General features: G+C 40.6%; 1 protein-coding gene across 1 annotated transcript in view; it reads right to left on the reverse strand.

Annotated features, from left to right (window-relative positions):
• The window catches only part of ANKRD44 (ankyrin repeat domain 44), a 205,378-nt gene that overhangs the window by 150,826 nt on the left and 27,632 nt on the right, over window positions 1–26,920 (reverse strand). The window contains exon 3 of the mRNA XM_065880164.1: window positions 14,649–14,727. Coding sequence (XP_065736236.1) covers window positions 14,649–14,727 — 79 coding nt within the window. The remainder of the gene's footprint in view (window positions 1–14,648; window positions 14,728–26,920) is intronic.

Raw genomic sequence — 26,920 nt, forward strand, 5'->3', positions numbered from 1 at the left:
GCTGTCTTTCCACATGCCATTTTATCACCACATTTTGAATCTAAGCATCTCATCTCAGTAGCTCCCTCACCAGCCAAACCACCAGCATACTGACAAGGGCAGAGGACATGTGTGTAGTACATGCCTGACCTGTGTGTACCTGCTTTTGCCACTGCAGGTTCAAATCTTACCTTCCCAGCTGCATGGCACAGGGAGATCAGCTCGGTGCTTTGTGACCATCTAGAGGGGTGGGATAGGGAGGGTGGGAGGGAGACGCAAGAGGGATGGGATATGGGGATATACGTATGCATATAGCTGATTCACTTTGTTATACAGCAGAAACTAACACAACACGGTAAAGCAATTATACTCCAATAAAGATGTTAAACAAAAAAACCCAAAACTCTTACCTTCCATCCTCCTCTCTTTCTCCTCCCTCCTCCCTCTCTCTCTCATATACACAACCTATTTTTGTCTTTGTATGGGTGTATTAGAATGCTCTATCGTAAGGAAATAACTTTAGGTAAATGTTAAGACTAATCTTTTAAGGATGCTTTAAGAAAGGTTAGTCATAAAAGTAAAATACTGGAAACAACTTTGGCATTAGACAAAGGGTTGGTTAAATAAATTACCATACAGCCACATGATGTAGCTGCGATGCTTTTTAATAATGCTTAATAGAACACTTCCGGGAAGATGGCGGAAGAGTAAGACGCGGAGATCACCGTACTCCCCACAGATACACCAGAAATACATCTACGCGTGGAACAACTCCTACGGAGCACCTACTCAACGCTGGCAGAAGACCTCAGACCTCCCAAAAGGCAAGGAACCTCCCACGTACCTGGTTAGGGCAAAAGAAAAAAATAAACAGAGACAAAAGGATAGGGACGGGTCCTGCACCAGCGGGAGGGAGCTGTGAAGGAGGAAAAGTGTCCACACACTAGGAAGCCCCTTCGCGGGCAGAGACTGCGGGTGGCGGAGTGGGGGAGCTTCAGAGCTGCGGAGAAGAGCACAGCAACAGGGGTGCGGAGGGCAAAGTGGAGAGATCCCAGCGCAGAAGATCGGGGCCGACCAGCACTCACCAGCCGAGAGGCTTGTCTGCTCACCCGCCGAGGCGGGCGGGGCTGGGAGCTAAGGCTCGGGCTTCGGTCGGAGCGCAGGGAGAGGACTGGGGTTGGCGGCGTGAACACAGCCTGCAGGGCGTTAGTGCACTGCGGCTAGCCGGGAGAGAGTCCGGGGAAAAGTGTGGACCGGCCGAAGAGGCAAGAGACTTTTTCTTCCCTCTTTGTTTCCTGGTGCGCGAGGGGAGGGGATTAAGAGCGCTGCTTAAAGGAGCTCCAGAGACGGGCGCGAGCCGCGGCTAAAAGTGCGGGCCCCAGAGACAGACATGAGACGCTAAGGCCGCTGCTGCCGCCACCAAGAAGCCTGTGTGTGAACACAGGTCACTATCCACACCCCCCTTCCGAGGAGCCTGTGCAGCCCGCCACTGCCTCGGTCCCGGGATCCAGGGACAACTCCCCTGGGAGAACGCATGGCGCGCCTCAGGCTGGCAACATCACGCCGGCCTCTGCCGCCACAGGCCCACCCCACACTCCGTGACCCTCCATACCCCAGGCCTGAGTGAGCCAGAGCCTCCGAATCAGTGGCTCCTTTAACTCCGTCCTGTCTGAGCAAAGAACAGACGCCCTCCAGCGACCTACATGCACAGGCGGGGCCAAATCCAAAGCTGAGCCCCTGGGAGCTGTGAGAACAAAGAAGAGAAAGGGAAATCTCTCCCAGCAGCCTGAGAAGCAGCGGATTAAAGCTCCACAATCAACTTGATGTACCCTGCATCTGTGGAATACATGAATACACAACGAATCATCCCAAATTAAGGAGCCGTGTGGATGAAAGGCTCTTGGTGCTGCAGCCAGGAGTTACTGCTGTGCCTCTGAGGTGGGAGAGCCAACTTCAGGACACTGGTCCACAAGAGGCCTCCCAGCTGCACATAATATCAAACGGCGAAGATCTCCCAGAGATCTCCATCTCAACGCCAGCACCCAGCTTCACTCAACGGCCAGCAAGCTACAGTGCTGGACATCCTATGCCAAACAACTAGCAAGACAGGAACACAACCCCATCCATTAGCAGAGACGCTGCCCCAAATCATAATAAGTCTACAGACACCCCAAAACACACCACCAGACGTGGACCTGCCCACCAGAAAGACAAGATCCAGCCTCATCCACCAGAACACAGGCACTAGTCCCCTCCACCAGGAAGCCTACACAACCCACTGAACCAACCTTAGCCACTGGGGACAGACACCAAAAACAACAGGAACTACAAACCTTCAGCCTTCAAAAAGGAGACCCCAAACAGTAAAATAAGCAAAATGAAAAGACAGAAAAACACACAGCAGATGAAGGAGCAAGATAAAAACCCACCAGACCTAACAAATGAAGAGGAAATAGGCAGTCTACCTGAAAAAGAATTCAGAATAATGATAGTAAAGATGATCCAAAATCTTGGAAATAGAATAGACAAAATGCAAGAAACAGTTAACAAGGACCTAGAAGAACTAAAGATGAAACAAACAATGATGAACAACACAATAAATGAAATTAAAAATACTCTAGATGGGATCAATAGGAGAATAACTGAGGCAGAAGAACGGATAAGTGACCTGGAAGATAAAATAGTGGAAATAACTAATGCAGAGCAGAATAAAGAAAAAAGAATGAAAAGAACTGAGGACAGTCTCAGAGACATCTGGGACGACATTAAACGCAACAACATTCGAATTATAGGGGTTCCAGAAGAAGAAGAGAAAAAGAAAGGAACTGAGAAAATATTTGAAGAGATTATAGTTGAAAACTTCCCTAATATGGGAAAGGAAATAGTTAATCAAGTCCAGGAAGCACAGAGATTCCCATACAGGATAAATCCAAGGAGAAATACGCCAAGACACATATTAATCAAACTGTCAAAAATTAAATACAAAGAAAGCATATTAAAAGCAGCAGGGGAAAAACAACAAATAACACACAAGGGAATCCCCATAAGGTTAACAGCTGATCTTTCAGCAGAAACTCTGCAAGCCAGAAGGGAGTGGCAGGACATATTGAAAGTGTTGAAGGAGAAAAACCTGCAACCAAGATTACTCTACCCAGCAAGGATCTCATTCAGATTTGATGGAGAAATTAAAACCTTTACAGACAAGCAAAAGCTGCGAGAGTTCAGCACCACCAAACCAGCTCTACAACAACTGCTAAAGGAACTTCTCTAGGCAAGAAAAACAAAAGAAGGAAAAGACCTACAATAATGAACCCAAAACAATTAAGAAAATGGGAATGGGAACACATATATCGATAATTACCTTAAATTTAAATGGACTAAATGCTCCCACCAAAAGACACAGATTGCCTGAATGGATACAAAAACAAGACGCATATATTTGCTGTCTACAAGAGACCCACTTCAGACCTAGAGACACATACAGACTGAAAGTAAGGGGATGGAAAAAAGTATTTCATGCAAATGGAAACCAAAAGAAAGCTGGAGTAGCAATTCTCATATCAGACAAAATAGACTTTAAAATAAAGACTATTAGAAGAGACAAAGAAGGACACTACATAATAATCAAGGGATCGATCCAAGAAGAAGATATAACAATTGTAAATATTTATGCACCCAACATAGGAGCACCTCAATACATAAGGCAAATACTAACAGCCATAAAAGGGGAAATCGACAGTAACACATTCATAGTAGGGGACTTTAACACCCCAGTTTCACCAATGGACAGATCATCCAATATGAAAATAAATAAGGAAACACAAGCTTTAAATGATACATTAAACAAGATGGACTTAATTGATATTTATAGGACATTCCATCCAAAAACAACAGAATACACATTTTTCTCAAGTGCTCATGGAACGTTCTCCAGGATAGATCATATCTTGGGTCACAAATCAAGCCTTGGTAAATTTAAGAAAATTGAAATTGTATCAAGTATCTTTTCTGACCACACGCTATGAGACTAGATATCAATTACAGGAAAAGATCTGTAAAAAATACAAACACATGGAGGCTAAACAATACACTACTTAATAACGAAGTGATCACTGAAGAAATCAAAGAGGAAATCAAAAAATACCTAGAAACAAATGACAATGGAGACACGACTACTCAAAACCTATGGGATGCAGCAAAAGCAGTTCTAAGAGGGAAGTTTATAGCAATACAATCCTACCTTAAGAAACAGGAAACATCTCGAATAAACAATCTAACCTTGCACCTAAAGCAATCAGAGAAAGAAGAACAAAAAAATCCCAAAGTTAGCAGAAGGAAAGAAATCATAAAAATCAGATCAGAAATAAATGAAAAAGAAATGAAGGAAACGATAGCAAATATCAATAAAACTAAAAGCTGGTTCTTTGAAAGAATAAACAAAATTGATAAACCATTAGCCAGACTCATCAAGAAAAAAAGGGAGAAGACTCAAATCAATAGAATTAGAAATGAAAAAGGAGAAGTAACAACTGACACTGCAGAAATACAAAAGATCATTAGAGATTACTACAAGCAACTCTATGCCAATAAAATGGACAATCTGGAAGAAATGGACAAATTCTTAGAAATGCACAACCTGCCAAGACTGATCAGGAAGAAATAGAAAATATGAACAGACCAATCACAAGCACTGAAATTGAAACTGTGATTAAAAATCTTCCAACAAGCAAAAGCCCAGGACCAGATGGCTTCACAGGCGAATTCTATCAAACATTTAGAGAAGAGCTAACATCTATCATTCTCAAATTCTTCCAAAATATAGCAGAGGGAGGAACACTCCCAAACTCATTCTACGAGGCCACCATCACCCTGATACCAAAACCAGACAAGGATGTCACAAAGAAAGAAAACTACAGGCCAATATCACTGATGAACATAGATGCAAAAATCCTCAACAAAATACTAGCAAACAGAATCCAACAGCAGATTAAACGGATCATACACCATGATCAAGTGGGGTTTATTCCAGGAATGCAAGGATTCTTCAATATACGCAAATCAATCAACGTGATACACCATATTAACAAGTTAAAGGAGAAAAACCATATGATCATCTCAATAGATGCAGAGAAAGCTTTTGACAAAATTCAACACCCATTTATGATAAAAACCCTGCAGAAAGCAGGTATAGAGGGAACTTTCCTCAACATAATAAAGGCCATATATGACAAACCCACAGCCAACATCATCCTCAATGGTGAAAAACTGAAAGCATTTCCACTAAGATCAGGAAGAAGACAAGGTTGCCCACTCTCACCACTCTTATTCAACATAGTTTTGGAAGTTTTAGCCACAGCAATCAGAGAAGAAAAGGAAATAAAAGGAATCCAAATCGGAAAAGAAAAAGTAAAGCTGTCACTCTTTGCAGATGACATGATACTATACATAGAGAATCCTAAAGATGCTACCAGAAAACTACTAGAGCTAATCAATGAATTTGGTAAAGTAGCAGGAAACAAAATTAATGCACAGAAATCTCTGGCATTCCTATACACTAATGATGAGAAATATGAAAGTGAAATCAAGAAAACACTCCCATTTACCATTGCAGCAAAAATAATAAAATATCTAGGAATAAACCTACCTAAGGAGACAAAAGACCTGTATGCAGAAAATTATAAGACACTGATGAAAGAAATTAAAGATGATACAAATAGATGGAGAGATATACCATGTTCTTGGATTGGAAGAATCAACATTGTGAAAATGACTCTACTACCCAAAGCAATCTACAGATTCAATGCAATCCCTATCAAACTACCACTGGCATTTTTCACAGAACTGGAACAAAAAATTTCACAATTTTTATGGAAACACAAAAGACCCCGAATAGCCAAAGCAATCTTGAGAACGAAAAATGGAGCTGGAGGAATCAGGCTCCCTGACTTCAGACTATACTACAAAGCTACAGTAATCAAGACAGTATGGTACTGGCACAAAAACAGAAATATAGATCAATGGAACAGGATAGAAAGCCCAGAGATAAACCCATGCACATATGGTCACCTTACCTTTGATAAAGGAGGCAGGAATGTACAGTGGAGAAAGGACAGCCTCTTCTATAAGTGGTGCTGGGAAAACTGGACAGCTACATGTAAAAGTATGAGATTAGATCACTCCCTAACACGGTACACAAAAATAAGCTCAAAATGGATTAAAGACCTAAATGTAAGGCCAGAAACTATCAAACTCTTAGAGGAAAACATAGGCAGGACACTCTATGACATAAATCACAGCAAGGTCCTTTTTGACCCACCTCCTAGAGAAATGGAAATAAAAACAAAAATAAACAAATGGGACCTAATGAAACTTCAAAGCTTTTGCACAGCAAAGGAAACCATAAACAAGACCAAAAGACAACCCTCAGAATGGGAGAAAATATTTGCAAATGAAGCAACTGACAAAGGATTAATCTCCAAAATTTATAAGCAGCTCATGCAGCTTAATAACAAAAAACCAAACAACCCAATCCAAAAATGGGCAGAAGACCTAAATAGACATTTCTCCAAAGAAGATATACAGACTGCCAACAAACACATGAAAGAATGCTCAACATCACTAATCATTAGAGAAATGCAAATCAAAACTACAATGAGATATCATCTCACACCAGTCAGAATGGCCATCATCAAAAAATCTAGAAACAATAAATGCTGGAGAGGGTGTGGAGAAAACGGAACCCTCTTACACTGTTGGTGGGAATGTAAATTGATACAGGCACTGTGGAGAACAGTATGGAGGTTCCTTGAAAAACTACAAATAGAACTACCATATGACCCAGCAATCCCACTACTGGGCATATACCCTGAGAAAACCATAATTCAAAAAGAGTCATGTACCAAAATGTTCATTGCAGCTCTATTTACAATAGCCCAGAGATGGAAACAACCTAAGTGTCCATCATCGGATGAATGGGTAAAGAAGATGTGGCACATATATGCAATGGAATATTACTCAGCCATAAAAAGAAACGAAATTGAGCTATCTGTAATGAGGTGGATAGACCTAGAGTCTGTCATACAGAGTGAAGTAAGTCAGAAAGAGAGACAAATACCGTATGCTAACACATACATATGGAATTTAAGGGGAAAAAATGTCATGAAAAACCTAGGGGTGAAACAGGAATAAAGACACAGACTTACTAGAGAATGGACTTGAGGCTATGGGGAGGGGGAAGGGTAAACTGTGACAAAGCGAGAGAGAGGCATGGACATATATACACTACCAAACTTAAGGTAGATAGCTAGTGGGAAGCAGCCGCATAGCACAGGGAGATCAGCTCCGTGCTTTGTGACCGCCTGGAGGGGTGGGATAGGGAGGGTGGGAGGGAGGGAGACGCAAGCGGGAAGAGATATGGGAACATATGTATATATATAACTGATTCATTTTGTTGTGAGGCTGAAACTAACATACTATTGTAAAGCAATTATACTCCAATAAAGATGTTAAAATAAAAAAAAAAAGACATACAGATGGTCAAGAAGCACATGAAAAGCTGCTCAACATCACTAATTATTAGAGAAATGCAAATCAAAACTACAATGAGGTATCACCTCACACCAGTTAGAATGGGCATCATCAGAAAATCTACAAACAACAAAAGCTGGAGAGGGTGTGGAGAAAAGGGAACCCTCTTGCAGTGTTGGTGGGAATGTAAATTGATACAGCCACTATGGAGAACAGTATGGAAGTTCCTTAAGAAACTAAAACTAGAACTACCATATGACCCAGCAATCCCACTACTGGGCATATACCCAGAGAAAACCATAATTCAAAAACACACATGCACCCCAATGTTCACTGCAGCACTATTTACAATAGCCAGGTCATGGAAGCAACCTAAATGCCCATCGACAGATGAATGGATAAAGAAGATGTGGTACATATATACAATGGAATATTACTCAGCCATAAAAAGGAACAAAATTGGGTCATTTGTAGAGACGTGGATGAATCTAGAGACTGTCATACAGAGTGAAGTAAGTCAGAAAGAGAAAAACAAATATGGTATATTAACGCATATATGTGGAACCTAGAAAAATGGTACAGATGAACTGGTTTGCGGGGGGGGTGGTGGTGGGATGAATTGGGAGATTGGGATTGATATATATACACTAATATGTATAAAATAGATAACTGATAAGAACCTGCTATATAAAAAAATAAAATAAAATTCAAAAAAAAGAAAAAAAAGAATGCTTAATAATGTGGAGAGATGTTCACAAACTATGGTTGTGCGCAAAAAGCAAGTACTAAAACACTATGAATGAATGAACCCATTTTTGTAAAAACACTAAACATTCTAGAAGGATGTACCACAAAAGCCCTGAGATCACTTCCTGGCTCATGGTAAACACCGTATACTTGCTTGCTAACTATTATCGAAGTAGAGTCAGGGAACTAAGGGATAGAGACCAGGGTATCTACCACTGACACAGTTCCGAGTCCAGCTCAGACCTTAGTTAACAGTTGCCACATGAAGGATGCTTTCTGGTTAAAAGAGAGATCCAGCAATGTCTCCTCAACTGAACTGGCTTGAACCAGAGCTATGAAAATGTGCCTATCACCATGAATAGCAGCAGACCTATTTTTACTTCATGTTTTGATCATATGAGTAATACATGAATGCACTCTTCTTTTAAAAGATAGGTTGTTGGGCTTCCCTGGTGGTGCAGTGGTTGAGAGTCCGCCTGCCAATGGAGGGGACACAGGTTCGTGCACCGGTCCGGAAAGATCCCACATGCCGCGGAGCGGCTGGGCCCGTGAGTCATGGCCGCTGAGCCTGTGCGTCCGGAGCCTGTGCTCCGCAACGGGAGAGGCCACAGCAGTGACAGGCCCACGCACAGCAAAAAAAAAAAAAGATAGATTGTTAAAGATTTACGTAAAGTCCCCTTGAGAATCATCCCCAATGCTGGACTCTCTTCACTCCCTGAAGAAAACTACTACTCTGAATTTGGTTGGTGAGCTTCCAGTTTCTTTTATGTCTTCATATACAAATATGTGTACCCATAGAAAATCAGAGAATTAAGCTGAGTGGCCAATACAATAGTCTTCTTGTTTTTTAAAATATTACACAATTTAAAAAATTTTATAGCACTATTTCATAAGTATGCTTTTACATTAATGTGTCATATTGTAATAACACTGAATTTCCTTGTTTCATTCAATAATACATTTTTCATATCTGTTTATGTTGAAACTTAGAGAATGAGTCCATTCTCTTTATTTGCCACATGTATTCCAACATATAAATACACATTTTTTTTAGACATTCTCTCTATTGATGGGTTTTTAAATTGTTTCCAGTGTTTCACTAGTCAAACAATGCTGCTATGAACATCCAGAAAATGACTCCTTACGCAAATGTGCAAGTATTTGTCTAGGATAGATAATTAGAAATGGACTTTCTGTGTCAACAGTCATGCACACTTTTGGTTTTCATAGTCTGAACCCTCCAAATTGTATCAGTGTACACACTCACAGTGTATGATTGCTTAATTTCCCCACATTCTCATCAACACTTGATATTATCAGTTATTTAAAATATTGCAGGACTTCCCTGGTGACGCAGTGGTTAAGAATCCGCCTGACAGTGCAGGGGACACGGGTTCGAGCCCTGGTCCAGAAGGATCCCACATGCCGTGGAGCAACTAAGCCCGTGTATCACAACTACTGAGCCTACGCTCTAGAGGCTGAGTGCCACAACTACTGAAGCCTGCGCACCTAGAGCTCTTGTGCTCTGCAACGAGCAGCCACCGCAATGAGAAGCCCACGCACCACAACGAAGAGTAGCCCCGACTCACTGCAACTAGAGAAAGCCCGCACACAGCAATGAAGACCCAATGCAGCCAAAAATAAAGAAATAAAATAAAATAGTGCAAATCTGATTGGAGAAAAATGGTCTCACATTTTTGTGTTTCCTGTTTTAACAGTGAGGTTGGGCATCTTCTAATATGTTTGTTTACTGGTAATTTATAATTCACTCTCTGAGAACCATTTATTTATATTCTTTGCCTATTTCTCCTATTTTTCTACTATGTTTTTCTTATAATTTATATGTATACAATCATATTGTACTGTTATTTTTTAATTTTATTCTATTTATTTTTTATACAGCAGGTTCTTATTAGTTATCTATTTTATACATATTAGTGTACATATGTCGATCCCAATCTCCCGATTCATCCCTCCACCTTGACCCTGAGCTTGCTGCGCAGCATACAGCAACACATGCCCCGTGTGTAACAAACACCAGCACTGTGTTCATGCAGCTTTGGGGTCACTTGAGGAATTGAAAGATAATTAGAAATCTAGGAAGTAGATTCTTTCAGTTACTATTTAAGTCCTCCATTCCTCTACTAATCCTCCTCCAAAAGGTTGAAGAGGCAGCTGCCAAGGAAACCTCTCCCAGAACAACAAAATTATTAGGACAAAAGCAGAGTTATCTGAATGGGGACGCAGTATTTCATCAGTGTCATCCCGCGAGACCGGCTTCCTCAACCTCTTCCTCCGTCTGTCTGAGAGTCTTGTTTACATGTCAGAGGGAGACATCAGATGGTTTTGAGTTGAATATTTATAACTGATTTTTCTAAAGGAAGCTTCATGTTATTTACCTGCCTGTCAGGCACCATTGTGCACTGAAGGACACAGAGTCTGCATGTCTCATGATTTAAAGGCAAATGCTTTTTCCCCCAGGGACATTTTAAAGCTCATCATTTTTTTTTTTTAAAGCACTAGGCTATGCTGGTTCCGCAGAAACAAAGACACAACTAAAAGTTATCAGGCATAAACTCTAATTACAAATTAAGTACCTTTTTTTTAATCTTATCCCTATTAACACTTGATTTTATTTTCATAGATATCAGGAGTAAAGAGAACTCTGGGCATCTTTTCCAGAGGCAATATTTCTGTTCTCTTAGCCCTGTCATCTAGGAAGAAGTAGAATAAAGAAAAAAGGTAGACCAAATGACTAAAACTCTTACAGGTCAGAGAGAACAACTGACTCTTAAGGAGGGTTTAGCCAATGTTTCGCTTTTAATTATAGAAATAAATATGGGGACTTCCCTGGTGGCGCAGTGGTTAAGAATCCACCTGCCAATGCAGGGGACACGGGTTTGAGCCCTGGTCCGGGACGATCCCACACGCTGCGGAGCAACTAAGCCTGTGCGCCTCAACTACTGAGCTCGCGTGCCACAGCTACCGAAGACCACGCACCTAGAGCCCGTGCTCTGCAACACAGAGAAGCCACCGCAATGAGAAGCCCGCACACCACAAAGAAGAGTAGCCCCGCTCACCACAACTAGAGAAAGCCCACGCACAGCAACGAAGACCCAACACAGCCAAAAAAATAGATAAACAAATTAATTTAAAAGAAAAAGAAATATGAAAGAAAGATCATATGAAGTATGATTATAATACAGTGAGATCAGCTTGCTTTTGATTTTTTTTTTTTTTAAACAAACAGACCAAATCTTATTACAGCCCAGGAGCACTGTCCTTCAAAGCAATGACCTTGGAACAGTGTATGATAATTCCACGTATGTAGCATTGTCCAAAGCATTTTAAAAACTTCCCATGGAGCTGCCTTTGGAACCAGTTTATATACCCATCAGCAAATGGCCCATTACTTTATAATTGCACTACATTGGAGGCCAAAATCAGCATTGACTCATTTAATCACCCCTCTTTCTCTAGACCAAAAAAAAAAATCAAATCCAACCTCAAAGGATGAATATTTGTTATGCATGAGATAATCAAAAGAATGACCTGCTACCAGCTCTGGAGGCAATTTGCATTGGGAATAGTAATCACATTTTGAACAATCACAGGAAATAATTTTACAGGAATACCACTTGTTTGGTGGCCTATGTTCTAATAAATTTACTATTTTTAATTAGTAAATTAAAAACACCCTCACAAACACTCCCATTTTAGAGGGTGGGTACTTCTGGTTTTCTTCCTTCAGCCCAGAGCTCTCTCTAACCCTTGAGTGTCTCCAGAGTTTCTCCACAGGGTCTCGTTACTGTGGCTGTTTCTCTGTGTGCTCTGTTTCCTATATCTCAAGCCTAGGCTCTTAACTCTTGGTCACTGATTGGTTCACATTGATGTCATTCATTCATCTCCAGGCAAATGATTTAGCAAGCTCTTGACCTTGTATTTGCCTTAATCCTGACTCGGCCAGTTCCAAAACAGAAGCTAGAAGCAGGTGGGGAAAACAAAGCCAGAATGTGGACTGACAGTTAGAAGAAGAGGAAATCTCCAAGGCCTGAAATTCCTCACTGTCTGCTCAGAGGCATTCAGGGTTCCATCTGCCTGGCTAACGGGAGATAATGTCAGTAGGAATTTAGCGGGCTTGGGTTACACTATGCTCTGTAAGTTAATACAACAATGCAGAACACAGCTGTAATGGGCAATTCTGGCAAAGCCAAGTGATTTGTCCAACGTGGGAATTGTTAGCACCTCATTCATTATTAAATTGGAAAACAGTTTGGTTGGATTCCCTAAAGGGTCAGCTGCCAGATGTAAGCTCAGAGATGAAATCATTGCTCTTGCAATGATATTTCTTTAGGAATATATACATATTGAATAAAGGACCTTTTGGGGAAATTAAGACCATGAGAATTCCAAGAATTCACCTAAGTTTCCACAGCTGAATAAAATTTCTAAAGAACTTTCCCAATGCTCTCCCATGCCCTTAGTCTTCCTAATTTGATGAGGGAAGTAGGAAAAATTCCATAGCATGTGCCACCCAAAATTATACTAGAGACATTAATAGCCAGTGATTCTTCCTAGATGACTGGGCTAAGAGAACAGGTGTACAGATCTAGATATACAGAACAGTTTCTCCTGGCTCTACCGAATAAGCCCTGTTTAAAAGAGGCTGGTGTACTCCATGCCCATGTGAAGGGGAGGTGAAATCAAGTTTCTTGATCACCAGGCCCCAGTTGCCTGAAAAAAAAACAGATGGGTCCTTCATGCTGAAGAATTAAAACCTTCCCCTTCAAATGTGGAGAAACAAACCAAAAACCAAAAAAACCAAAGCTGGGGATCTAAAACAAGGTTTTGAATTTGTACATTCATGAATCAAACATTCCTCTGAGACCCAGATCTGTCTCTTAATACAACATTTAGATGGTGAGTACAGCGGGTCGGGACCATTAGGTGTCATACCACAAAACTCTTTATTTTTCACCCTCACCAATTCTGCCTATAATTTTCCATGGGCCAGATTTCTACTGTTGGGGCGACCAGCCAGGTGTGCGCTGGCTGTTAGCCATAGACTGTGCCAGCCTCAAACAGTACATGTTCTGTTTGGAACACAGCCCTGAAACATCTTTAGAATTATCAGAATGAAGGCCTGTTCTCAAGAGCACCAGAAGTACTACATGGAATCTAACTTAAGTTCCACGAGATTGTCAAGAGCACAGGGCACAAACATTGTAAGGCACAAAATATTTGTTTCCTGGGAAAACCCACCTCAAGGACACAAACACACCAAAAATAAGGGCAATGTGAGCCTTCTTTGTGTATCACAGCACAATGCTTGCTTCTTTTTCATAATGTTCTCCACATCTGCTCGAATACCATGTCAGTTCCTACCTTTGCATAGATGACTTTAGAATTCTACAGTTTCCCTACTGCATACAAAGGTAAAACCTTATTATAGGCCTTTTGCATAGTCTGTGGGAAGAGGCATTGCCTCCAGATTTGAATCTCCCCAAACCAAAAGAAGGAGGAAGAAAGCCAGCTGGCCTGCATACAATCCACACTAAGACACGTGCACGTGCTCAGATTCATTCTGGGGATTTGTCTAGCAAATACTCAAGGGAGAAAGCACATACTGGTTTTGGAAACCTGTTTGGTTAGATGTACCAAGCATACAGGTTTCCAAAAATGAAAACACTGACATTTAAAAAATCTGATGAAATATTTAAAATACATCGAAAAATAAAGAGAATAATATCACAAAGACCAGTACACACACAAATCTGATTTAACATGTGTTGGCCATATTTACTCCAATTTTTAAAAAATAAAAAATTTTACAGAGTTATAGTCTCTTTCATACCCTCCTCTGAAGACATCTCTCACTCAGTTGTTCTCCTCAGAGGTAACCACTATCCAGAAATGGATATGTTTCCTTTCCTTCCATATTTTTATTATTTGATTATATCATTACAGTAATGTATCCATAAGCAAAACATAGTATTGTTTTGTAATGCAATTTAAATATATGTAAATACACATACACATTTACGTGTGTTCATGTAGACCTTAAGAAAACAGCTTTCTTGTTTGTTCTTTGTTTTTTTACAATGAAAAAAATTAAAACATATCCAAATGTACTGAATTCATTTACAACAATGGGCCTGGTTAGACAGTCAGGAATCAGACTTCCAAAGCAATATAAAAGTTGCACTGGAGAAGTCATTTTTCAATAAGAAGAAGGTCTTGCATTGTCCCTTGTCTACTGATAAGCTCCACGATCAAATAAACTTCCACGAGCACAGTAAAGAAATTTTGTTTGGGTTCATTGTAGTAGTCAATCCAGTAAATTGGTCATTTAAATTTTTATCTGCAGTTGACTTTTAAGTACAGCTGATATTTACCTGACAGAATCAGGAGTTCAATGATCTCTGCATCTCCCAGAAACGCAGCCACGTGAAGCGGGGTTCGCTTCTCAGAATCCTGAAACAATGGCAAAGATAAACAAGTCAGTGGCAGCTGGAGGTACCTTTTGTAGTTATAGTACGACATGCCACTCACTCTGAGATTAATGCTTGTGACAGAGAGTGAAGGCCAAACACCTACTCAGGTGAGTTCTGGTTACACATTTCTCTCAGCATCTCCCACAGTCGCGTGTACGAAAGATCCTGATTTCTGTGTCTGTGTGTTGTATTTGCCTCCCTGCTCCTTTTACTGAAGCCCAGTTCAGGTCAAGGATGGACCATCATGCACTGGATGATGAAATTCAACTTATTTTTAAACCTTCAGTACGGTTAAGAAAAAAAAAATTCAAATCTTTCTACCTACCTTAACAGCGTAGTTCAAAGCTTTCAATGATTTATTTTCTTTCTAAGAGAACCTAGTGGAACTGTTCGCAAGGACATTTTCCGTCAACTGTTGCCTAGACCACTGCCCATTCAGGTAGTACTTCTTGAATGCCTACTAGGTGCCAGAAGCCAGATTCTGGGGACAGGGAGGGTGACCACGACAGGCCCAGTCCCTGGCTTCATGAAACTCACAATCATGTGGGGAGGCCGACAATAGTCATGTAAGCCAATGACACGTGAGATCCTTTCAGATGGTGATAAAGGCCATAACAAAGTAAAAACAGGATAATGAGATCAAGTGACTGGGGAGATGGGAAAAAGAGTCCTTAGAGTGGTTGAGTAAGGCCTTTCAGAGGATGTTGACCTTGAAGCTGAGAGGTGAGGTAGATATTACTGTTTCATAGATGAGAAACTATGGCTCAAATATATTAAGAAATGTCCTCAAGACCCCATAGGTATAGAGCAGAGTCAAGATTAGACCTTCGCCTGTCAGATTCCAGCCTCAGTCCTCGGCAAGGCATTTAACATATTGTGCTGAGAGGCAGCTCGCTAACAGGCAGGGGAAGAAATACTGCTTTCCCATTTGTAAACTGGAGATGATAGTGTCTCCCTAGAGAACTGATAAGAACGTTCAAGATAATGTAAGTAAATAAGTCCTAGGCAGGCGTGAGGCTTGGTGCATGCCCAGCAAGTGCTCGTAGTAGCCATTATTGTCACAGCATAGTTGTGCGATACTGTAACCCAGCAGGGCCCTATGGGGCCTTCCCGGGACAGGACCCACGTCCCTGTCCTCTACCTGCCTCTTGTTTGTAGAAAAACTTTAGCCTCCTAGGCCTTCCCCGAGTTCCAAAGAATAAATCTAATCAAAGAAGTGAGAAATAGAGTCTGTCATACAGAGTGAAGTAAGTCAGAAAGAAAAAGACAAATACCGTATGCTAACACATATATATGGAATTTAAGGGAAAAAAATGTCATGAAGAACCTAGGGGTAAGATAGGAATAAAGACGCAGACCTACCGGAGAACGGACTTGAGGATATGGGGAGGGGGAAGGGTGAGTTTTGACAGGGCGAGAGAGAGTCATGGACATATACACACTAACAAACGTAGTAAGGTAGATAGCTGGGGGGAAGCAGCCGCAAGGCACAGGGATATTAGCTCGGTGCTTTGTGACAGCCTGGAAGTGTGGGATGGGGAGAGTGGGAGGGAGGGAGACGCAAGAGGGAAGACATATGGGAACATATGTATATGTATAGCTGATTCACTTTGTTATAAAGCAGAAACTAACACACCATTGTAAAGCAATTATACCCCAATAAAGATGTTTAAAAAAAAAAAAAAAAAAAGAAGTGAGAAAGAAAGAAACAAAGAAAAGTAAGAGAAAATAATCATAGTTTAGCCATTAAACAAAGTCTAGGACCTTTAGTTCCTCCTCAAGTGCTATAGAAAATATCCTGAGCCACATCCTTGAGTTGTTTTGCAGATACTGAAACTCCCACCAAGAGGAAGAAGTTAACTGCATGCTGACCACAAGCACGTAGACCCCAGATACGTTGGAACCAGAAGGTTGATGATGTTGATTCCCGATTACCTCACCACCAACCAATCAGAAGAATGTCCACAAGCTGGTCACACATCCCAAAACCGTCTCCCTCACCCTGACTTTAAAAACCCTTCCCCGAAAGCCATTGAGGAGTGCAGGCATTTTGAGCATTAGCCACCCCTTGCTAAGGCAAGTACCCCTTGCTTGGTCTTGTGATAAACGCTGCTCCTTCCTTCACTACAGCCCAGTATCAGTAAATGGTCTTTACTGCATGTAGGCGAGCAGACCCAAGTTTGGTTTGGTTACATCTTCCCTCTAAGACTGAGAACTCTCATAAAGAACAGGTCTTACTCCCCTCTCTCCCCACAGTACCAGCACAGTAGGTGCTCAGCATAAACTGACCGAACTGAACTAGTCTATGTGTGTGGTCTCTTCCACAAACTTCCATCAACTGTCCCATAACAACAGTAACCAAAGCCTATATGCTATCTTAGAGGTTTCTCCTGAAACTAGCATGCATTTTAGTTTCGAGATTTGTGGATTCACTACTGATTTGAATCATCATTCCTATCATCACTTGATTAGACAACATACCTAACAGTCTTTGTAGCCTAAGGATTCTGTTATTCTGTTTGCGGACAGTTCAGGCCCTCTGCTCTCAGTCTCTTTCAGACCGTAGAGTGTAGGCATTTCGTGACTCACTAATATCTAAAACAGATGGCAGGCAGGGAACATGAGAAGAACTGATCTTCAGACCCGTCTATTTGTTAGGAGGTCTGGTAAATAGGTTTTATGAATGGATTAACTAACTTTTCAGTGGATCAAAAGAGGGGGGTTGAGTTAGCTGGGAATTTATGTTGTCTATGTATGCTGCAGGCAATCACTACAGATAAGAGGAAATAGGGCAGTCATGTTAACTATTCCATATTAAATAATGGTATGCCTTGGAAAATTCAGTAAGATATACAACCATGGTTAACCCCCTTATTGCTATATCATCCTTTCTGTGAAAATAAAGTTTCAATATTTAAAAACATGTTTGCATCTTTGAGAATCAAGTGTATTAATTTGTGCAATGAACTATACAAATAACTGAGACCAGACTTCCACAAATGTCTTCTATTTCTATTTCTTCTACTGATATTTCTACAAGCACTTTCCTTTTTAGCTTCATATTCCCTTTGAATCCTCATTATATCAACTGAAAAGTATCTCTTGGGTCTTAGGATAAAAGTTATATAATTATATGCTCTTTTGTGAATTGAACTGGTTCCAGAGTTTTGTTCAAAAATTAAACCTCACCTAAGTGATTTAAACAAGGACTAAACCAACGCAAATTATAACTTTAATTTGACCTGAAGCAAAGTCAATGCTCTGTTTGAGAACCTGGCCTCAAATAAAAGCCAAGAAAACACCAATATCCAAATCTGCTTGGTCCATCATTATACAACTGGCTTTGCTCATTCTGTGGCCCCTTTTATGACACGACTTGTTCAAACTGAAGTTTTTATATTATAAAATGGGTGTGTTACATGAGATCATATCGTAAAAACTCCTTGATTGTAAATCCGTGTTCCTGTTAATATGCATTTAAAGGTTTCCTGTAGCTTCCTGAACATCTATGCCGATTGAGACTCTCCTTCAGTGACAAGCCATAGACAGGTAACTGCAGAGAAGATCTGTATTCAGGAAGTAGTTGTTTGGTTCGCTGAAGCAGCAGAATCATATAAATCATTTCATGTGCTATTAAGACCTTATCCAAAATAACAATGCATTACTACTACTGACCAACACCTGCTCTCTAGCAAGGAACCCGAGTGACATACAGGATCATGAGGTAAGGGGTGAATAACAGAGCCACATTCATCACCATACCCAATAAGGTGAAACCAGCCAGGTTTCACCAACTGCAGTTCATCCTCTGCCTAAGTATAGGGCCACTCTACTTGCCATAAGCTAGACAAATGGAGTAGGAGATGCAATGGTAGAAGAAGGAGGGGGAAGGCTCTGGGGACAACAGAATACTAGTAATAATGCTAGTAAAAATAGGTCCTAGGCCAATGATACCCCTATGGCATCTAAAAGAAGAAACAAAACCTATCTGGTGCAGACGTAGAGAATGGACTTGAGGACACGGGGAGGGGGAAGGGTAAGCTGGGACGAAGTGAGAGAGTGGCATGGACATATATACACTACCAAATGTAAAATAGATCGCTAGTGGGAAGCAGCCGCATAGCACAGGGAGATCAGCTCGGTGCTTTGTGACCATCTAGAGGGGTGGGATAGGGAGGGTGGGAGAGAGATACAAGATGGACGAGATATGGGGATATATGTATATGTATAGCTGAGTCACTTTGTTATACAGCAGAAACTAACACAACACTGTAAAGCAGTTATACTCCAAAAAACATGTTAAAAAAAAAAACCTATCTGGTACTTATGCAGGGCTTTTAATTTTATTTCAAAATGTCTTTTCATGTCTTCTATTACTTAAATCTCATAATATCCCTATCAGAGGAGACACACCTTTCAGAACTGTGTTGTTAAGTCTTGTTACCACTATTTAAAAGATAGGGAATCTGACCCCTAGATTATATGACTTGCCCAACATAGCAAACTGATGTCAAAGAATTAGGTGTGTTGGCTACCAACCTAAAACTGTTTTCTTTATAAAAATGGAAGCAAGAACATCATCTTAGAAGTTGCCTTGAGAGTCTAAAAAACTTTCCATTAATTATAATCCCTAAGAGACTCTGGGGAAAATGTGATACACATATAGTAAACGTTCATTTAAATGAGCTTACAGTAAGTTAAAGTAATAGTCTGGGGCCAGAAATGAAGAGTAAAGTGAGAACCAAAGCTGGAAGCACATGAGCTTATTACCCTGCAGGGAGAAGTCATACCCCAGGAGCCTGGGACTGAACACTTGCTCAGGGATGGGAGGTGAGGTAGAGAACTGGAACTGGAAGACCCATGAAGTGGTCTTGAAGAAAGATCCTTGAAGTACAATGGTGGGCTCGAGAAAAAGCCAGACGCTCCATGGGCAGATGGCAAAGCGATGCCTTGGCCTAGATTCTTGGTGGAAGAACAAAAGTGTCCCCGCTGAGCACCCACGTCCCCAGAGTCTGCCCTCGTGTGGTCTGGGGTTTTGAATTCACAATACCTTTGTAGTCTAGAAACTTTCAAGCTAAAAAATCAGCATAAAAATTGGACCTAAGCCAAGGATACCCCTAGGGTGCCAAGAAGAAGAAACAAAATCTATCTGGACAGACGTGCCCTCAATCCAAGCAATCCAGGATTCCCACATATTAAACCTCCGCCGAAGATGAGCTCACCAGCCTAAACCACAGACCCACGCAGAAACAATTAATTTCCCATAAGCCAGGGTTAGCAGGCGTAACAACCAGCAAGAGCCTGAGATAATATTATAGAAGAAGCAGACAGAGATACGAGTAATGTCTAAAATCATTTAAACATGAAGGACAAAGCCCAAGGGAGAAAACAAGACCTTCTCTTTTTTTCAACTGAACAAAATTTGGGGGAAGAGGTATGAAGGAAGAGTTACAGGAAGCAGTACAAATGATGCTAGAAACCATGTAAGGCTTTGGTCTAAGAGAGATGAAAACAAAAGTTAAAAAAAGAAAATTGGAGAAGGATAAAATAAGTACAGTGACTTTGGGATATGTTTTACAACCATTTATTCAGCCATATTTTCTAGGCACAGACATTTATTGAGAAGGTATTATCTCCCAGACATTGTGGTAGATGTTAGGAATGGAAAATTTAAAACATCCAGTCCTCACCCTAAAGACACAGCCCAGTTACCAGTTTCCAAATTTAGGACATCAGAACAGAAACAAAAGCAGGGACATGGTAATTAGTGATATTCGTGACGCTAAAACATTTGTGAAAATAAACTGAGACAAATGTTGTAGTAAATATTGCCCCAAAACCTGTCCAATTCTGACCAAGTCTGGGCCGGAAGTCTAAACCGACAAGAAAAAAAGTCTCTCCTGAACTGGGAAGTAAACAAATTTTGCCCAGGACTCTCGAGAGGCCCCATTGGCTCCAGCTTAAATGGGAACTTTGGAAGCCCTGGGTCAGACTTCCAGGTCAGTCACAGAGCCCAGCCTGTATCTTATAGGCTGCCTTAGGGGTAGTTTCTGGATCGAAATTAGAATCTAGGACCAGGCTAGGACCAGAGTAGCCTTCGGGCAGAGTGGCCGAGCTACATGTTCTGTACCATTTGCATTCACTTCTGTTACCCAAGTGGATTCTCTGTGATGACCAATAGCTCATGAATGGTTGTGTAGGTCTTTACAACACCCAGGAATACAAGAGGAGAAAACAATTCAAAAGCAAGCACAGATTAGAAATAACTCATCAATGTAGTTTTTTTTTTTTTTTTTTTTTTTCCTGCAGTACGCGGGCTTCTCACTGTTGTGGCCTCTCCCGTTGTGGAGCACAGGCTCTGGACGTGCAGGCTCAGCGGCCATGGCTGACGGGCCCAGCCGCTCCGCGGCATATGGGATCTTCCCAGACCGGGGCACAAACCCGTGTCCCCTGCATCGGCAGGCGGACTCTCAACCACTGCGCCACCAGGGGAGCCCTCAATGTAGTTTTTAAATAGACTGTCAAGAACCACAAAAAGAGAGATCTCTTTCCATTCCCCAGGAGCTCCCATTCCAAACAGCCCTTGGCAAACAGATTCGGACCCATGGAAAAAAATCAGGTTTCTTCAGAAGGAAGGAAGGTAAACCCTCCCTTTCTATGAATAGCCAAAGACACACAGCCAGCTGGCGTCTGAGCTAAATTTGCAGTATGTCACAGAAAGATCAGGCAGAGGAAGTTTCTGTCGTCTGTTTACCAAAGAAGCAGATGAAAGAAAATAGGGAACTAGAAGTATGTCCATGTAAAGTGAGCTTGACATGGGCAGAGAGTCCGTTCTGGCAGCTGAAAATACTGTGTAGGCAGGCCAACTGAGAGGGCACCCCAAGCCTCTCTTTTGAAGATTAAGAACTGTTTATTACATGCTTTGGAAATTCTCAGCTAGAAGTGCATGATCTAATCTTCATTGTAAGTATCTGTCATACACTAAAACAAACATCCCTCCCTACAAAGAAATAGCTTATATACCAAGACGGGCAGATGGAGCAATATTAGAAAACAAACTCTGCAAGCCTTTCCTGTCATGAAATATAAAAGTTAAGTTCCAATCGTCAACTCAAACTCCCACCAATACCAAAGAAGCGAAGAAATAACTAACAACTTAGGCCCAACCAGCGTATATGATATTGAACGGACATCACTAGAAGCAAGCAGATATCTAAAGAACTCTGGACACAAAATATGTACCTTGGAGATACTTCAAATCATACGAGGAAAAGAGCCAAAGACACATTAAAGATTTAAATCAAACAGTATGCAGAACGGGAAAGATGTTTAGTCTGAAGGTGGGGAATTAAAAGAAATTTGTGAAGAAGAAAAGAAAGCAAAGGAGGGAAACAAAAATCATGTTTCTTTTTAACATCTCACAAATACAGAGGAGTACAGAAAATACCAGATCTATATGCTCCCACCAGCAAAATCAAAAATGTCAAACACGTTAACATTTTTTACATCTGCTTCAGAACTCTGTTTTTAAAAAATAGCTTTAGGGGTAAAATGTCATGAGTATTGTGACTTGCAAACGGTCCTGATAATATATAACTTGTGTGTGTGTGTGTGTGTGTGTGTGTGTGTGTGTGTGTGAGAGAGAGAGAGAGAGAGAGAGAGAGAGAGAGAGAGAGAGAAAGAGAGAGAGACAGAGACAGGGAGAGAGACAGAGAGAGAGACAGAGACAGAGACAAAGAGACACAGAAACAGAGACATGTTAGGTTAGGCAGTTTTCAGTTCTTCACTACCACAAACGATGTTGCAATGTACATTCTGTACATGTGTCTCTGGGAATATGTATGAGAATTTCCCTAGAGCAGATACCAAGAAATGAAAGGGCTGGATCTTAGGGAATATTCACGTTCAACTTTATTAGGTATTGCCAAATAGCTTTCAAAAAATGGTTCACCAATTTATACTCCCACCAGTCAAATATTAATTAGTTCCTCTCCCTGATATCCTTGCCAATATTTGCTGTTATCAACCTTATTACTCTTTGCCAATATGATATACCTAACATGGCATTTCATTGTGGCTTTGATTTATATTTCACTAAATACAAGTCAGGTTAAGATTCTTTTCATATGTTTACTAAAAGTTCTGGCTTCTTCAACTGCAAACTGCCTGTACATGTCCTTTATCCATTTCCAAATTCAGTTATTAGTCTTTTTCTTATCATGTGTGGAGGGATTTTTAAAATATTGCTTAATTCAACTTTCAATGAAAACTCGTTATGCCTTCACCTAGACACAGCAGAGATGGGTCAATGTCTACCCCAAGTCACCATAAGAGAAAAATTCAGATTTACAATCGTCATTCTTCCTCCATGCATGAGTGATCCCATGGAGCTGGATTTTCCTTGGCTGGAATTTTCTATGCCTCAAAAGTGATGGTTAATCTCTGCCCCTATACACCCGCACCATTGAACAACCTCATTCAACTATCACTCCGTTGGTATTTCAACCCATCCATCTGAATGTAACACAGATGTATGGGAAACACTAGTACATTTTGCTATATCAAAAATGTTCAGGGCTTCCCTGGTGGCGCAGTGGTTGAGAGTCTGCCTGCCAATGCAGGGGACACGGGTTCGTGCCCCGGTCCAGGAAGATCCCACATGCCGTGGAGCGGCTGGGCCCGTGCCCGTGAGCCATGGCCGCTGAGCCTGTGCTCTGCAACGGGAGAGGCCACAGCAGTGAGAGGCCCGCGTACCGCAAAAAAAAAGTTCAAATTCAAACCTCAAAACTATACCTAATTATAGAAACTAAACAATAATCACTCAAAAGACTTTAAAATGAGATTTTAAAGTCTTATTAAAAGACTTTAAATAAAACATAGGAACTCCCTTGCGGGAATTGGCCCAGTGGTTATAACTTGGTGCTGTCATTGCCAGGTCTCAGGTTTGATCCCTGGTCGGGGAACTAAGATCCTGCAAGCTGTGTGGCCAAAAAAAAAAAGATGAAATAAGAGAAATGAGAATGCCAAAGACATTTTGATTATATGTGCCTTAGGTAACTAAATACTATATATTTTATTGCATTAATTTTTAAACTAAATTAATGTATATTAAGCAAAAATTATATCAGAGATTTTTATATTTTCTAATTTGTTCCTTAAAACAATACTGTGAGGTGAATATTATCATCCCTATTTTACAGTGGAGGAGCCTGAAACTTTGAGATGATAAGTAACTTGACCAGAGTCACACAGCTAATTAGCGGCAGAACCAGGATTCAGAACCAGATCCGATTCCATTGCTCACGCTCTTGCTGACTCTCTGGAGAGTTATAAGTAAACAAAGTGAAAGCTATTGTTTGTTATAATTGGTACTCTTGCCCTAATACTCCAGACCTAACAACAAAATTCTCAGAAGTAAAAAGTACTAGTAGGCAAGAAGAATAAAGCTGGAGAATGAATACTACCTGATTTTGAGACTTATCATAAGGCTCCAGTAATCAAGACAATTTGGAATTGGTGCAAAGGCACATATATGGACAATACATGATCTTCGAAGAAGGTGCAAGGGCAACTCACTGGTAAAAAGACAGCCTTTTCAACAAATGGCACTGAAACAATTAGATAGCCATAAGCAAAAACAAACAAAAAACCTCAAACCCTGCACACTAGACAAAAATTAAATCAAGGTGGAACGTAGAACTAAATGTAAAACTTAAAGTTCTAAAGGAAACATCAGAGAAATCCCTTGTGACCTTAGGTTAGACAAAGATTTCTTATATATAAAACACCAAAGCGTGACCCATAAAAGTACAAATTGATAAATTCAATTGCATCAAAAATAATAATTTCTGCTCTTTGAAACACACTGTTGAAAGAATGAGAAGACAAGCCACAGAGTGAAAGAAAATATTTTAAAGTATATATCAGATAAAGGACTTCTATCTAAAATATACCCCCAAAAAATCTCAAAACTCACTAATATGAAAACAATCCAATCAAAAAGTAGGCAAAAGATGTGAACAGATATTTCACCAAAGAAGATATACAGATAGCAAATAAGCACATGAAGTAATGCTCAATGACATTGATCATTCGACCTATATGATCCAGATATTCTACTCTTGGGTATTTACCCAAGAGAAAAGAAAGCATACGTCCACACAAAGGCCTGTACATGAATGCCTGTAACAGTTTTATTTTTTAAAATTTATTTTATTGAAGTATAGTTGATTTACAATGTTGTATTAGTTTCTGCTGTACAGCAAAGTGATTCACTTATGTATATATTATATATATTCTTTTTCTTAGTCTTTTCCATTATAGTTTAGTACAGGATATTGTGCCTGGCTCACAGGCACAAGTACAGGACCTTGTTCTTTATCCATTCTGTATACAACAGTTTGCATCTGCTAATCCTAAACTCCCAATCCATCCCTCCCTCAGCCCCCTCCCCCCGCTTGGTAGCCACAAGTCGTAACAGCTTTGTTTTAATAGTCAAAAATTGGAAACAATCCAAATTTGTATCAACAGATGAATGGATAAACAAACTGTGGTATTTTCATACAATGGAACACTACTCAGCAGTTAAAAGGAATGAGCTATTGCTACATGTTACAACATGGATGAATTAAAGAAATTTTGTTGCATGAAAGGAGCCAGGCAAGAAAGAGTATGTACTGTATGAATCCATTTACATAAAATGCCAGGAAATGCAGACTAATGTACAGTGACAGAAAGCAGATCAGGGTTTGCCTGAGGAGGCTGGAAGGGAGATTGGAAAGGGTGGGAGGAAGGGGTTGCCAAGGGGCACAAGGAAGCTTCTGGGGGTGATGGGTGTATTCATTATCTTGATTGTGGTGATGGTTTCATGAGCGTAAACATGTCAAAACTGCAAATTTTTGTTTGCTGTATATCAATTATATCTCAATAAAGCTGCTTTTAAAATACACAAGCAGGCAAATGAAACATATTCTCTTTTGCATAACATAAAGAAGTCTATATTTAAGAGTTAAAAAAAATACACCTACGCAACAATTCAGTTACGAGGAAGAAAAGAAATGGCAAAGTCATGAAAGGAAATGAGGCAATTCATGTTATGTCCTGCTCATGTATAGACATAAAAGTGAAGTTCTGGCAAAAGAAGGGGGTGTTGGATTAAAGTCTGTATGCTTTAGAAACAGGCACAAGCAAGATTTCTCTGCAAAATCTCTTAGGACATTTACATTTCCTCAATGAAACCTTTGACAAATGTGGATTGGGTAAGGATGTAGAAAAATAAATCTAGAAAACTAAGTACAAGTATGAAAGTGAACGGTTTATGCCTAACCTGTGGGTCCACTGCAACATGTCACCAGCAGATTACCAGAACACCCTTGGGATCTTACCACAGCGCTCAGAAATTCCCAAGTGACAGAAGTCCTTTTAGGGCAGACTCCGCCTGGGGAAACTGATGGGGCATCAACTATTTATTCTGTTGCCCTCATTTCATTTGGCCAGAAACATTTCTTGAGAGTCAGTGGAAACAGAACATAGGAAAGGGTTCTAGTCCTCTAGTCCTACAGATTGGAAAACTGGCCAACATGCTTGGGTTTTGTTGCCAGTGAAACAGTAATACACATCCACCCACTGCAAAGGCAATCATCCAGAGCTTCTGATGAAACCAAGGCAGATTTTCCCAGCACTATCTCCCCCTGCATCCTAAAAGCTAATAAAGTTCACAGATGCTCTGTGCAGCATCCCAAGTATAAGAAGAAGCAGTGTCTTTAAACTTAACGCATTGGGTAAATAGTTTCTCATGGAGAAACCATAACCCTTGAATACATGGTGGGAAGGTTTTACTGCTAAGGATATTTAAGGGAGCCCACAGTTTGGAACTGACCTTGGTTCCAATGAGCTAACCAACAACATGAGACGCCTAGTTTCTGTTAGGGCCTCACCCCAGGCTTCCTGTCTCTTTTAATTAGATCATTAACCAATCTCTTCAACAAACAAAGATAGCTAATAGGAGAGGCAGATAACTAAGAAAATCAGTTCATTACTTGGAAAATTATCTCCTATTGATAAAAGGATGGAGAGAAGGCAGTTGCTAGGTTTTCACATCTTTAAGGGGATAGCAATGGTGAAAGTTTGTCATCAGGTATATGACCACACAGTGTCAGAATCAAAATCTCAGG

The sequence above is a fragment of the Phocoena phocoena genome, chromosome 7, assembly GCF_963924675.1.
Source record: "Phocoena phocoena chromosome 7, mPhoPho1.1, whole genome shotgun sequence".
NCBI lineage: Eukaryota > Metazoa > Chordata > Mammalia > Artiodactyla > Phocoenidae > Phocoena > Phocoena phocoena.